At 46.7% G+C, this 13,898-nt stretch overlaps 1 protein-coding gene across 1 annotated transcript in view; it reads right to left on the reverse strand.

Annotated features, from left to right (window-relative positions):
* The window catches only part of LOC102288615 (neuronal membrane glycoprotein M6-a), a 25,838-nt gene extending 12,453 nt beyond the window's left edge, over window positions 1-13,385 (reverse strand). The window contains exon 1 of the mRNA XM_005940471.3: window positions 13,156-13,385. Coding sequence (XP_005940533.1) covers window positions 13,156-13,192 — 37 coding nt within the window. The 5' untranslated portion in view covers window positions 13,193-13,385. The remainder of the gene's footprint in view (window positions 1-13,155) is intronic.
* Between the last annotated feature and the right edge of the window lie 513 nt (window positions 13,386-13,898).

Consider the following 13,898-nt stretch of genomic DNA (forward strand, 5'->3'; position numbering starts at 1 on the left):
TGTGTGTGTGTGTGTGTGTGTGTGTGTGTGTGTGAGTCATCATGCTGCTCAGGTTTAATTGACCACCCTTGTTGCCATGCCAACTGGGGTGTGGCAGGAGCCTGCTGACCCACTTTGCCTGTAGCGTTGTCATGGCAACAGCGCAGCACTGTGAGGGCTACAGTCTCACTAATGCATACTGTCTCTCTCACACACACACACACACACACACACACAGCATGTTTTTCATCACATCGTTTTGAGGAAAACGTTGATGTTCACTGCAGATTTTGCATGTTTCTCTGCAACAACGTGAGCCGCCAACGAAGGAACAAACATGGCGGACTCTGCCAGCAGGAAGGTACCATTTTGCTGCGCTGACTCCATTTAACAAAACGTCCCCGTGCAGCTGAGTCGGCTCGTGGCTCTGAGTCTCACACACACATTCATGCATGTTTGAGCTGTGAGGCAGATGGAGCTGCGCGTGCACGCACACACGCACACACACACACACACACACACACACACACACACACACACACACACACACACACACACACACACACACACACACACAGCTTGATAATATAAATGTGCTGTGAAGCTGTTTCTGCAGTATGTTGCTGTCTGAGTGTTTTCATTATCAGCACATATCTGTGTGTGTGAGGCTGAGTGTGTGTCCTGAATTTGAGCCATGTTATAATCCCGTCATATTTCCATATTTGGGCTTTAAATGCAGGAAAGACCCAGTGACCTGGTAAAAACCGGGACAGACTGTGTGCTGCATCTCTCTGTGTGTGTTTTCTTTGTTTAGGAGGAGCTTATTTTTTTAGATGATCGCAGGAATCCATTTGCTGTTCCACTGCAGATCAGTGCTGATCATCAGCCTCATAATCCTGCGGGACAAACACACACTGTACCTCTAACATGTTCACGATAGAAACAAAACAATCAGATCTGACTCTTTATTGAATTGATATTTGGACCGTAAACTGTGACCGTGTGACTGAATAAATCTTTTACTGTACAACATATTTCCCTGTAAACCTATTGAAGAACTTGCACTGGATTTGCCAAACTTGTAGGGATGTACTGAGTGTAGGTTCTGGTTATGTTGCTGCTTTAGTGGTTTTGTGGCAGTTTAAAGTTAGATTTCTATCTATGAGCATGAGGCTGAGAGATACCAACTAGATACAGTCGGGCCCACCTCAAAGAACTGCTTGGGCTCTGGAACCAGTCTCTTGGAGAGGGGCTGGACTCTGTCCCAGTGTGGAGTTGCCCTCCGTGAGTGGCGGCAGGTGGGTATCTGGGTGCTGTATCTCCTCCACTGTCTGCCTGTATACTGGGGTGTTTCCTGGTGGACAAGAGCATTCCTTCCCTTTGCCTTTGGGTCGGGGAACAGGTCCTGACATTCATCTGGACGCTGAATGATAGTTCAGAGTACCGAGCCTTCATGGGATCACGGAGTGTTGTCCCTGTGGATGCTTCATCTGGTGACACTATCGTCTTACCGGGAGACTTCATTGCTTACTTTGGCGACCACAGTAAGACCTGGAGGGGCACGGTTGGAAGGAACAACCTGCCTCATCTGAACCCGAGCTGTGGTCTGTTATTGGACTTCCACCATAATGAACACAATGTGTGTGTACGTTTGATCAGGTGACCATGAGGACATGGAATAAGAGTTTTGGTCTGCCTCAAAGCATTTCTGGTAAACCATCAGACAACTCAGGAGGGGAAAGTGGTGCTCTACCCGCACAGTGTGCAGTGGTGGTGGGGTGCTACTGTTTTCAGCTGAAGATAATCCCACTGGCATGGCATCCGTACAGGAATCAGAATCTGGGGATGGGGGAGATGGCTCACCTACCTCTAGGGGTGAGGTCACTGAGGCAGTTAAACATCTCCTTGGTGGCAGGGCCCCTGAGTGGATAAGGTTTGCCGTGAGTTCCTAAAGGCTATGGATACTATAGGGCTGTCTTGTTTGATGCGCTTCTGCAACATCGTTTGGAGATGTGGGGTGGTAGTTCTGGATTGGATGGGGTGTCACACTCAGCCTCCCTGGGAAAGTCTATGCCAGGGTGCTGGAAAGGAAAGTTCATCCGTTAGTCGAACCTCGGATGCAGGAGGAACAATGAGGTTTTGGTCCTGGTCGTGGAACACTGGACCAACTCTACTGTCTTGAGGATATTTCAGGGTGTGTGGGAGTTTGCCCAACCAGTCTACTTGTGTTTTATTGACTTTGACAAGGCATTTGACCATGTCCCTCTGAGTGTCGGGGGGGGGGCTGTATAACTATTGTAAGAGCTTGGGCTGCAATGCCAGCAGTAAGCATTAAGTGTTGAACTCCACCAGGGGTTCTGTGTGGTGGATGATGGCTTCCACTTTAGTGGTCTCAGAATCTCATCTCTGCTTATCACAGATGATGTGGTTCTGTTGGCTTCATCAGGTGACGGCCCCAGCTCACACTGGAGAACGTTCCCAGCCGAGTGTGAAGTGGTGGGAAGAAAGAACGAAAATTAAAAATGTAACATCTTCATGGAAGAGCCGAACAGGAACATAGTTCAGTGTTATGGTTACGCACCCTCCTGAATGCTTAGTGTTTCCTTCTCTCCCTATTGTCTGTGAAGGTTCTCAGTCATCCAGGTCATCGTAGTCAAAGGAGCTTGGAAAGAAAAGCGTCTGGACTTCTTTAAGTTGCTTGAAGACGTTTCACCTCTCATCCGAGAAGCTTCTTCAGTTCTAAGGTCAAATGGTGGAGAGTCCCAGATATAAACCTAGTGGGAGTTTCCCCCCACAGAGGGACAAAAGGACCCCCTGATGATCCTCTAATCGCCTGAGCCAAGGTGTGAAACTGGGTGTGGGTCCCAATCAGCCAGAGTTTCGGGTGAGTTCATTGTGAAACCTGGCCCCACCTTATCATGCGAATTCCTGAGAGTCAGATGGCCCAGGATGTGAGTGGGCGTTAAGGCGTCTGGGAAGGGATCTCAAAACTGGATTATAGATGGCAGAGAGTTGGTGTCGTAAACCCCCGCCTCTGTTCAAAGATGGTCGCTCACAGTGGACATAGATGCTTCTTTCACTCCTCTTTCAAACCATCTGTCCTCTCTGTCCAAAATGTGAACATTGGCATCCTCGAAAGAGTGACCTTTACCTTTAGATGCAGATGGACTGCTGAGTCTTGTCCTGTGGAGGTGGCTCTTCTGTGTTGTGCCATGCGCTTGTGAAGTGGCTGTTTGGTCTCTCCATGTAGAGGTCTGAGCATTCCTCGCTGCATCCTCGGGTGCATTTCAGACCCAGCAACACGCTCAGACAAAACTGGTTCACCCGAAAGACAAAACGCCAAAACACAGACTTAACAATGTGGTGTATGCTGTACAGTGCAGCGAGGAATGCCAGACCTCTACATGGAGAGACCAAACAGCCACTTCACAAGCGCATGGCACAACACAGAAGAGCCACCTCCACAGGACAAGACTCAGCAGTCCATCTGCATCTTAAAGGATAAAGGTCACTCTTTCGAGGATGCCAATGTTCACATTTTGGACAGAGAGGACAGATGGTTTGAAAGAGGAGTGAAAGAAGCATCTATGTCCACTGTGAGCGACCATCTTTGAACAGAGGCGGGGGTTTACGACACCAACTCTCTGCCATCTATAATCCAGTTTTGAGATCCCTTCCCAGACGCCTTAACGCCCACTCACATCCTGGGCCATCTGATCTCAGGAATTCGCATGATAAGGTGGGGCCAGGTTTCACAATGAACTCACCCGAAACTCTGGCTGATTGGGACCCACACCCAGTTTCACACCTTGGCTCAGGCGATTAGAGGATCATCAGGGGGTCCTTTTGTCCCTCTGTGGGGGGAAACTCCCACTAGGTTTATATCTGGGACTCTCCACCATTTGACCTTAGAACTGAAGAAGCTTCTCGGATGAGAGGTGAAACGTCTTCAAGCAACTTAAAGAAGTCCAGACGCTTTTCTTTGCAAGCTCCTTTGACTATCTCGGGGTCTTGTTCACAGATCGACAGACGGATTATTGCTGTGGCTGCAGTGATGTGGAGACTGTACCAGTCCATCGTGGTGAAGAGAGAGCTGAGAACAACAGCGTAGTTGATTGTTGATTTACCAGTCAGGCCTCACCTGATGTCACGAGCTCTTCGTAGTGACAAAAAGAACAAGATCGTGGATAAAAGGGGCAGAATCAAGTTTCTACAAAGGGTGGCTGGCCTCTTTCTAAGAGATAGGGTGAGAAGTTCAGCCATCCGGGAGGGGCTCAGAGTAGAGCCACCGCTCCTCCACATCGAAAGGAGCCAGTTGAGGTGGTTCAGGCATCTGACAAGGATGCCTCCTGGGTGCCTCCCGGGTGAGGTGTTGTGGGTATTCCCCACCAGGAGGAGGCCCCGGGGCAGACCCAGAACACGCTGGAGGGATTATGTCTGTCGGCTGGCCTGGCCTTCTTTGCTTAGGCTGCTGCCCCCGCGATCCAGCCCCGGATAAACAGAAGAAGATGGATGGATGGCCTTATTAACATTAATATCACCATCTTGTTACTATGTGAACTTACATTTGCAGAAAAGCATGAACGTACATAAATTAAATGACCAGAACTAATTTTTAATTATTCTTCATTAATTTTTTTGTAGTTCTGTTTGTAATAAATGAGGTTATTTCCATGTTCAGTGTTTCCCTGGCCAATTTCAGCTCTGTTCAGTTCAATTTTGTTTATATAGCAGCACTCAGAGTTAACCCGAGGCTCATTTGAACGTAAGACCCTAAAAAGACTAAATTGGGGCCAAGTATGTGTTATGTAATATTCTTGAAGATAACTAAATATTAATCAAACTACGAATGCATTTTAACTGCGTTGTTACAGTGTTTCCCTGATTATTAGTTCAATGAAATTAGTTTCATTCATTTTATAAAAGCAAAAACCAAAAGCATTTGCTGCTTCCATGTTCTTAAATGTGTGATTTTATTATTTTCTTTCTGATATATTCTGGTTTAATCCCAAAAAGTGGATTCTGTTCATCTGGATGCAGCATTACATCCAGATGAACAGAATCCACTTTTTGGGACTTCCTTACCTGGATGATTGAGCGTGCATCAACACATTCATGTTTAATCTCTAATAAGCAGTATTTGTAGAAAAGAGACAAACATTATGGTGCCAATAATAATATTGGATTATTGTGGGGTCTACCGTACAATATTAAAGCTGCATTACCTGCATTGCAAAGGTGACCCGAGGAGGTGTGTCATGCTTTCTATTGAGATGCATTAGCTTCAGGGTTATGGTAAATGGATTCTTATGTAGCGCTATACACAACGTGCCACATTCACCCAATCACACAAGCACTTTCTTCTAAGTCTTTTAGTGCTTCCTAGCTAACATTCATACTCCGTGCAAAACTTGGGGTTAGTATCTTGCTCAAGGATACTTGGCATGCAGACTGGAGGAGCCAGGGATCAAACCACCAACCTCCAGATCAGTAGATGATCTGACTCCACCTCCTGAGCTACACCCACTTCATCCCACCCCAGGTCATCTATCATCAGCTCTCGTGTGTCAGAAATTTAAAGTTTTCTTCCCTTTTTAAAATGTTTCTGAACGAGTTGTGGCCATGCTCCCAAAATAACTTCACACATGACAATTAAAGACCTCAGGATGGTGGATCCTGAGGTGAGATGTATACACGGAGGTGCACATCTAATTGACATAAACCTAACTGTAACCCTGACACTAAAACCACATTTTGAGTTTCAAAAATGTCTCCAAATTTTTGGGAACCGGGATTTTGGTTCCCATAAATGACTGTTGGTCTCCACAATTATAGCAGCATGCCAACTTTCTGTTCTCATAACGATGTCTAAACATGTACACACACACACACACACACACACACACACACACACACACACACACACACATTCTTTCACATTGGGTCTTGGTGCTCATTAGGCTGTATTTTGTGCTGTTTTGCCTGATTGTCTAACAGACCAACAAACACCACTGCTGTGTGTGTGTGTTTATGTGTGTGTGTGTACTGTAGGAGAGGGTCACTGAGCTCTCACACAGACACACAAACACAGAGTGGCCTGAAGATGCACTCAGGAGTCAGGACTGGGTTCTAATGGAAATGACAAGCCCAGCCCAGCGACACCATTAAGACTGAGCGGCCGTGCAGCCCAGTGGAGGGTAACCCAGATAAATATAGCCGTATGCATGTGCACGCACCGCCGTCGTCTACATGCGAAGCTTTTCTCTTTTAAACGTTTAAGGTGTTTTTTGTCTTTGATTCACAACAACTAAATTTTCATATACATGGATATCTTCTTAGTGACACACACACACACACACACACGCACACACCGCCTCCTGAAAAGATTTTCCAATCTGCCAATCAAATTCTCTGTTGATCCACAAACCCCTCCCTCCCTGCCTCCCCATCACCGTGACAACCGTTCACAGCTGTGTGATAGAGGCAGGCTCTCTAACTTTATCACCGATGACAGCGGCTCACAAGCAGCTGTGCTCACAGAGTTTGGGGAGAGCCGTTTTACCAGCCGTCTCATCATTAACGACGCAGTAACGGGAGATTATCTGGCCTTCGTTAGCCGGACATAGGCAGCTACGCCTACCTGTGGGATAATCGGGGGATCGGAGGAGAAGCGCTGACTCGTTAGATTTATCCACGTGTCTGTGAAATCGCATCACAGCGGAGCAAGTCAAAAAGCCAGCATGAAGGCACCTTCCTGGTTTATTTGTCTGCGTGCACGTAGGGGCAGCACTAAGCTTTAGTTAGTGTTGTGAGGGCGGCGACCAGATGATCAGTGACCTACTCTGTGACAAACTGGAGGAAAGGGACAGCAGGGGCCAGCAGCTCGTACCTTAAGAATCTAAAGTTTTATCCATCAGCCTTTGGTGCTGCAGATATCCTCACACAGGCCACGCTGGAGGTTAACGTGGTTCCTTCGACTGAAACTCTGTGAGATTTTGTCAAGTTTAACACCTCGTTTAGCATCTTGCCAGCAACCCCTAAAACCTTGAAACAGATGCACGATCGGCGGGCTTTCACATTTTGTTCTTCTACATAAAACACTTTCATAAATGCACCACTTTGCCTTTTGTTTCCCTGCAGATGTTAAATAGCGTCTGTGTTTGCAGGAATGCCACAGAACCACACGCTGATGGAGACCAATAAATCAGGCCAGCAATAACAGGGAGAAGATGAGGGGGGAGACCCAGTGAGACCAATCAGTTTCAGTGATGGATGACTCTCAGACAGCCAGACAGAAATTATGAAATATTACGAAGGCGAATTCGGTGCAATCATCATATTTGCCTTCAGTTAAAGAGGAGCGCTGAGAGTTCAGTGAACGTGTAACGCTTCACGGGGAAAGCTGCTCTGAACACGTTCGTGCTGGTCTCTTGCATTCAGACTAGACTACATTCATCCAAGAAAAGCACACATTGGACTGGATAGACTGGGAAATGAATCAGGAAGAAGGCTATGGACTGGAATTATCTGCAGCTGCTCTGCAGACACGACCCTCGATCAGCTGCGCACACATCTAGGATCCGAACACCAACCGGCTGAACATGCTGGGGTTTGATATCTCTGCAGCTCTGTGCAGACTTTCATGCTCACACAGAAACAACATTCAGAGCGCCACTCTTGCCACGAGACAAGCCTCTGAAACGCCATTTTTAGACCTGCACCGGAAGCTGAGCGCCCCACACTAATGAGATATCTGCACCAGCTCTTCCACCCCCCCGGTTCCACCCACAAACAGAAAATCAGAAAAACACAAAGCTTTTGGACTAACTGCACGATAATGCCACAGATAAACAAGACGCCGATGCTGTGGAGGCATCGTTTCTGCTCGTGTCGATGTGTAGATGCAGAATGTGAACCCCTCCCTCCTCCCGAGGAGCTGCACACACGCAGACTGTGGTGGTGATGTCATGCACAAGCCGAGGCTGGAGCCGCTCCACGAAACGGTGAAAAGTGGAAGCGCTGCCAGCGCTCGCTGACTTTACAGTGATACAGGAGGATTTTCTGAATTGCAGCTGGAAACGTGATGCTCGACACGACAACACAGAAAACACAAAAACATTTACACGTCGCCAAACACCACCAAACCACAGGAGGGCGTTGGTGTGGACGGCGAAGCGCCGAAGACGAAACTGCAGTGTAAATGTGAAACATTGTGTCCATATCCCACTTACACGAAACTGCTGCCACCAGCATTTAGACAAACAGATCTCGGAGGGTTCTTTAGAAGTAACGAGCTTCATCCCGCTGGGAGGATGAGGAGCTCGGAAAATTTCAAATCTCAAGGAAGGCTCACAGCATTCAGGGGACAGTTCAAGCTAAGATAACAGTGAGGGATCTCTGCCTGTGGTGCCAAAAAAATAGGGACAGTTTTGTGACGGCTCCACTTTCCAACCAAACGTATCACTGTGCAGGAAGACGACGCAGAGAAAAAGTAGTTCCTGCATGAAGCGGCTCAGACCAGCGAGAAGGCTGCTGAGGTTTTTAAGGTTTTTCTTTTCACACCACACGGCCAGCAGCACTTAGTCCCATCATATTTTCAAGATGGCAGACACACCTCATAAACTGAGCGACTCACACAATGGCTGCTACGTGGAGCTGCTCACAGAAAGGTTGGAGTTTTACTTTTATGCATTTAACGACGCTTTGAGCGCCTTTTAATTCATCAAATGTACAGCAGGGCCTCCAAGACTGGACCCAGCACTAACGCACGTCTCTCCAACGCAGTCATAACAATCTGCTCATTTTCATGTTCCTCATGTAAAAGTAGAAAATTGGGGTTGTGATGCTACAAAAAACTTTCCTGGCATTCGGCCCAGAAGCTGCTCGTATCCGGATCCGAGAGGTGACCGGACACACCGAGCCGCAGGTGTTACGGCGAGGGCCGGGGTTAACCTCCTTCCTCTGAGGTCGTCCAGCCAGCTGCACACAGTGTGTGAGGCTGAAACGCTCACAGGCAGCAGAGCAGAGCTGCTTTTCATTTCATGTGTCAATGGACAGTAATGAAATTACCTCCACAGACAGAGAGAGATAAAGCAGAAACATCCCGTATGCCATCCTCCTCGGCTGCTTTATGGCTCCAGCATCTCACCCTCCCCTCTCTGGGCCTGTAAGTCAGTTTGTATTGACTCACTGCACTCTCCATGAAGTACCTTTCTATTAGTGGCCGTGATAATGAAATGGATATGAGGCAAATACACAAAGTCCGCTCTCAGCTTTCTCACTGAGATCTACAAAACCTCAAAACGATTTATACGATGTCCTCTGGACCGCAGCAGCGTGAGAACAAGCCTCGGTCCGCCCTGCTTCCCCAGACAGAAATTATTTGTAATTATGTTCCTTAATGCTAATAAAATGCTCATGCTAATTTGTAGAGACACGTTGCCTTTTAAAATGAAGCTGGTGTTTCCTGAGAAAGACCCTCGGTGCTCCTTTCATATCAGCGGAGACCGACTGAAGCTCAAACCCGAGAACGTGAAGGAGGAACGGATCAAACAGGAAGAGATGAAACGGCAGCAGCTCACAGACCGCAGCGGGGTTTTGTTTTGGTGTGTTTGTCATGTGAGGATATGATGTCTGGCACCAAGTAACCACAAATGATCGCTCCTCCTTCTCTTCCCGTCTCAGTTAATAACTCTGATTTTCTGTTTTCTTAGAGAGATACTTAAAATGTTGACGTGAAAGCATCACGTGTACAACCTGCACTCACACCTACTGAGGACACAGGGATCTGCACCTAACCTCAGCTGGGACTGGATGTGTGTCAAAGAACGAGCTCAGCTGATCGATGACGGAGACTGTTCAAGTGTCATTGTGAAGACACAGCGACATCCCCCTGTTTACAACATTGTCAGAGTTGTATTACACAAACAAACGGATGATGCAAAAATATGACACTAAGTCGAGGTGCCATAAATGTGAAAGCATGATTAATACGTATTTCTGCCATTGATCTGCCATGCTCACTGAGCGTGACTGCTTTTGAGTTTTTGTGAGAACCTCTGGACGGTGTCGGCAGCGTTCCATCAAACGTCGGCTTACAGGACAGAAAAACTAAGCAAACACAGGCGCACCAAAGCCTGCAGTTCCTCTAACATCCACTAGAGGCTGCAGCATTAAGAAATAAACATATTTACTGCCTGCATGACTGCATGCACAATTAGAGGCACGGCTTAGTTGACTGACAGGTGGGTGGTGACACAGGCGGCTGTAGCTGCTAGCCGTCTGCCTGAACTGGACCTCCGGACGCGTTTGTGCCGTGCAGCTACCATTAACTGCTCACAGGTCCTTCCAGGTGCATCATTATCAGCTCGAAAAAGTCTTCTACCCAGACGACTTCATGTCACACAATCGTCGGCCACTTCTCCAAACTATTGTACTATTACTATTGTAACATGAGCAGTCACCGTTTTAACCGAGCCAAATAAAGGACTGAGGCATGCAGTAGAGCTCTAAATGACCTGAGCTATCCAGCTGCTCCCAGAGGTGCACGTGAGCAAACAAACAGCCTGAGACGTGTTTAATGAACCAGAGATTTTCAATTAAACCTGCAAGTCTCTAAAATCGGTCCTCAGCAGGAAGGGAAAATGATCAAAACCTTTCAGAGTGTTGCTGCTACGCTTTCAGACTTTCAGGTTAGAATACATGAAACTTTAATTAACTCTGTGGAGAATCTGGGGTCGGTTACCACAGCAGGAAGTGCTTATATAAGATGATGAAGGGATTTCGTAGACAAATGCCCATTAATATAAACCCCAGAAAGAGAAAGGAGTTGGAGCAGCTGTTTAAAGATTGGTTTTTACTACACTGAGTTATTATTGTCAAGCTTAATAGTTTCCTTTGAGCCTGAAAGCAGCACGTTCGTGCTAACAGCTGATGGACAAGCACAGACGATTTACAAGTACAACCTGAGGAGTCTGTGGTCATGATGAGCTTTCCTTCAATAAGTAAGACTTCTACGCAATAAAGACTGTTTCTGCAGCCAGAGGAGTCGCCCCCTGCTGGTCGTCGGAAAGATTACAAGTTTATTACAAAGGCCACCTTTTCATGTCTGAATGAGAGTCGAGTGTTTGGATACAGTCTATGATGAGAACAGGAATGAAATCAAACAAAATGCTGAATCCAAACGCACCTTCGGATCTGTGAGACTTTTGTTCTGATATGAAATATTAAATCCGTCTCTGGATGACGGAGAACCGGAATTTTAACTAAACACCATCCCTGCAAACACTAACGTTGGCAAAGTCACAAATTTCAGAACCTTCACTGTAAAGACTTTTTATTCCACTCGTGTGACATGACTCCATTTCACATTAACATATATGACAGTTTTTGGTCCTGTTAAAAGTGAACTACGGTAGAATTATTGGAGATTATATTTAATGCACCCTTCAGCCACATATCTGCAATCAAATCCATTTGAACCTTTATTGAAACACCATTGATGTAAAAGTAAATCGATTCCTTTGAAAACAACTCTCCGTCGTACTTATACAGCCGCTCTGTGTCTCTCACCTGTGCTGCCTCGTTTCATCTCACACCTGTGTTTTGTGTGGTGCAGGGGAAGAGATGAGGCCTGTAATGGCTGAACTAAAGACAGGGATGAAGATGGAGTGTGACACGGATGTAGGATGGGAACTAGTTAGAGAATGGACAGAAGGAGAGGGGGTGAGGCTTTAAAAAAAGAGAAGTGGCAGGAATGAAAAATCATGTTTGCTTGAACACCACCCGCATCTCTGATTGGCCAAAACAGGTTGCTTCCAGAAAAAACACACAAATGCGCCTATCACACAACAGAAGACGATGTCAGGATGGTGTTTCCATAGATACAGCGAGAATAAACATTCATTTGGCCTTGTATATAAATATTTCTATTTTCTTTTAATCAAAACCGCCTCCTTTATTGGTTGCATTTGTGAATCTCTGCAAGCAGCAGTAGATGTCTCATTTGGCTCTGAAGGTGTGATGAAGAAAATGGACACGCCCATTTTTACTGCCAACATCAACAACAACAAGAATCATTTGGGGGGAAAATGCAAAATAACACTCTCTGCAAACCACCCCGAGGCGGTCAGAGGGATGGACGCATGTGGAAAGATTCAGATCAGAAATAGAATTTGAAAAATGGACGGCGGAAGAAAAACGGGAATGAAGGAGCGAGAGGGAGTCAACCGAGAGAGTGAGATGGTGGCGAGTGGGAGATCAGCCAAAATATCCTCTTCTAGAGAGAGAGACAGAAACAGGTAGACGGGAAAACAAGATACAGACAGAAAGATGGAAAAAATCCAGCCTGGAATACACCAAGGCTGAACGGGTGAAGGAAAGAGGGGTAAGGGCCAGAGATGGAGAGATATGAAGAAAATGGAGGGAAAGGGAGCGACACAGACAGAAAAAAGGGGGGGGGGGGCAGAGAGCGAGGGAGAGTGGAGAGGAAAAGGCGTTCAGACAAGCGTGAAGCATCAACAATGAGGGCTAACAAAGAAAATCCCAATGGAGGCATCAATCACTGCCCCACTTATCCCTCCTCCCTCTGATTTTTAGTCTTTATTCCAAGGTTTTGCCCCACGCACCCTCCTTCTATCACCCTCTTCTTCCCCTTTTCCTCCCCCAGCCACTCCCACCTCCATCCATTCATCCATCCATCCATCCATGCATCCATCCATCTGTCCGTCCATCTGTCCGTCCAGCCTCCAAAACAACACCAAGCCTCCGGTGTCTGTCGTTTCCATGCACCCTCAGCCCAAACAATCTGCGTATTTAAGCTCCCGTTCATGGACGCACACGGCTCGTGTACGATCCCGTGTTTTTATCCGGAGCAGACAGCCTCCTGAGGAGGCTCCATTACAATCCACAGCCTCTTTCCATTTCTGCCGAGATGACTGATGGGGAAAACGGGGAATGTGAACCGTGCTGAGAAAAGTTGTAAATTAAATATACAGCCTAAAGTCTAAGCTTCTTTTCCCCTTTTTTCCCTCCAGGACGTGTATGCCGTCCTCCTTCTCTCTGCCCACAACACACAAAGGAATCCCATGATACAGGGAGGGAAGGATGAACAGAACAATGGCATAAAGGAACGAGTGACGGAAGATAAAAAGGAATCGATGGCTCGTCCTTTCCTACCTTTCTGGCTTTGCGATTCATCCATGTTTTCTTCCATTGTGGCAGGTTACAGTCCCTTTGTCTCGGTTATGTGTGAAGCTGTTTAAAGCCCCTTGCTAGCTCTCAGCAGAGTGTGCGTGTGTGTGTGTGGGAGGCAGTGTGTGTGTGAGTGTTTTTCCCTCCCTGCAGATGATGGAGGCTCAGGGAAGTCCCTGTTCCAACGCTCTCTCTCCTCACGCTGCCTATCTGGACCTGTCCAGCATCCTGTCTCTGGATCCATCCACAGCTTTCAGTACAGAAACAGAAAAACATGAAACCTCCTTAACAAAAAAATATTGACACTAATATTTTTTTAGTCTTAGAAAATTAAAGAAAAGAAACAACATGTGCAGGATTTCTTATGACCAACGACAGAGTAAAAGCTTAATACTAATAAAAACAAAGGCATCTGTCTATATTTAGTCCGAATGACAAAGTAAAGAGATGTGAAAAAAGCACAGACAGGTTAAACAGAGCAGCGTGAAAACATCCTCAAACACAGTTTCAAGGAATAAAAGGAAGTCCAGGGGAAACAACAAACGAGGCAGCTCTGAAGTGACAAAGATTTAAAATGACATTAGCTCGTTACCAGGCCTCTGGAGAACTACAAGACATGTTGAGTAGGTTTTTTATCCATTTAAATCAGCTGTTTTGGATCAAGGACACATCTAAAACCTGCAGGACACCGGCCCTCGAGGCCTGGAGTTGGACACCCCTGGTCTAGC

The sequence above is a fragment of the Haplochromis burtoni genome, unplaced genomic scaffold (genome assembly GCF_018398535.1).
Source record: "Haplochromis burtoni strain Fernald_Lab_line unplaced genomic scaffold, NCSU_Asbu1 Contig_282, whole genome shotgun sequence".
In the NCBI taxonomy this organism is placed as follows: Eukaryota; Metazoa; Chordata; class Actinopteri; order Cichliformes; family Cichlidae; genus Haplochromis; species Haplochromis burtoni.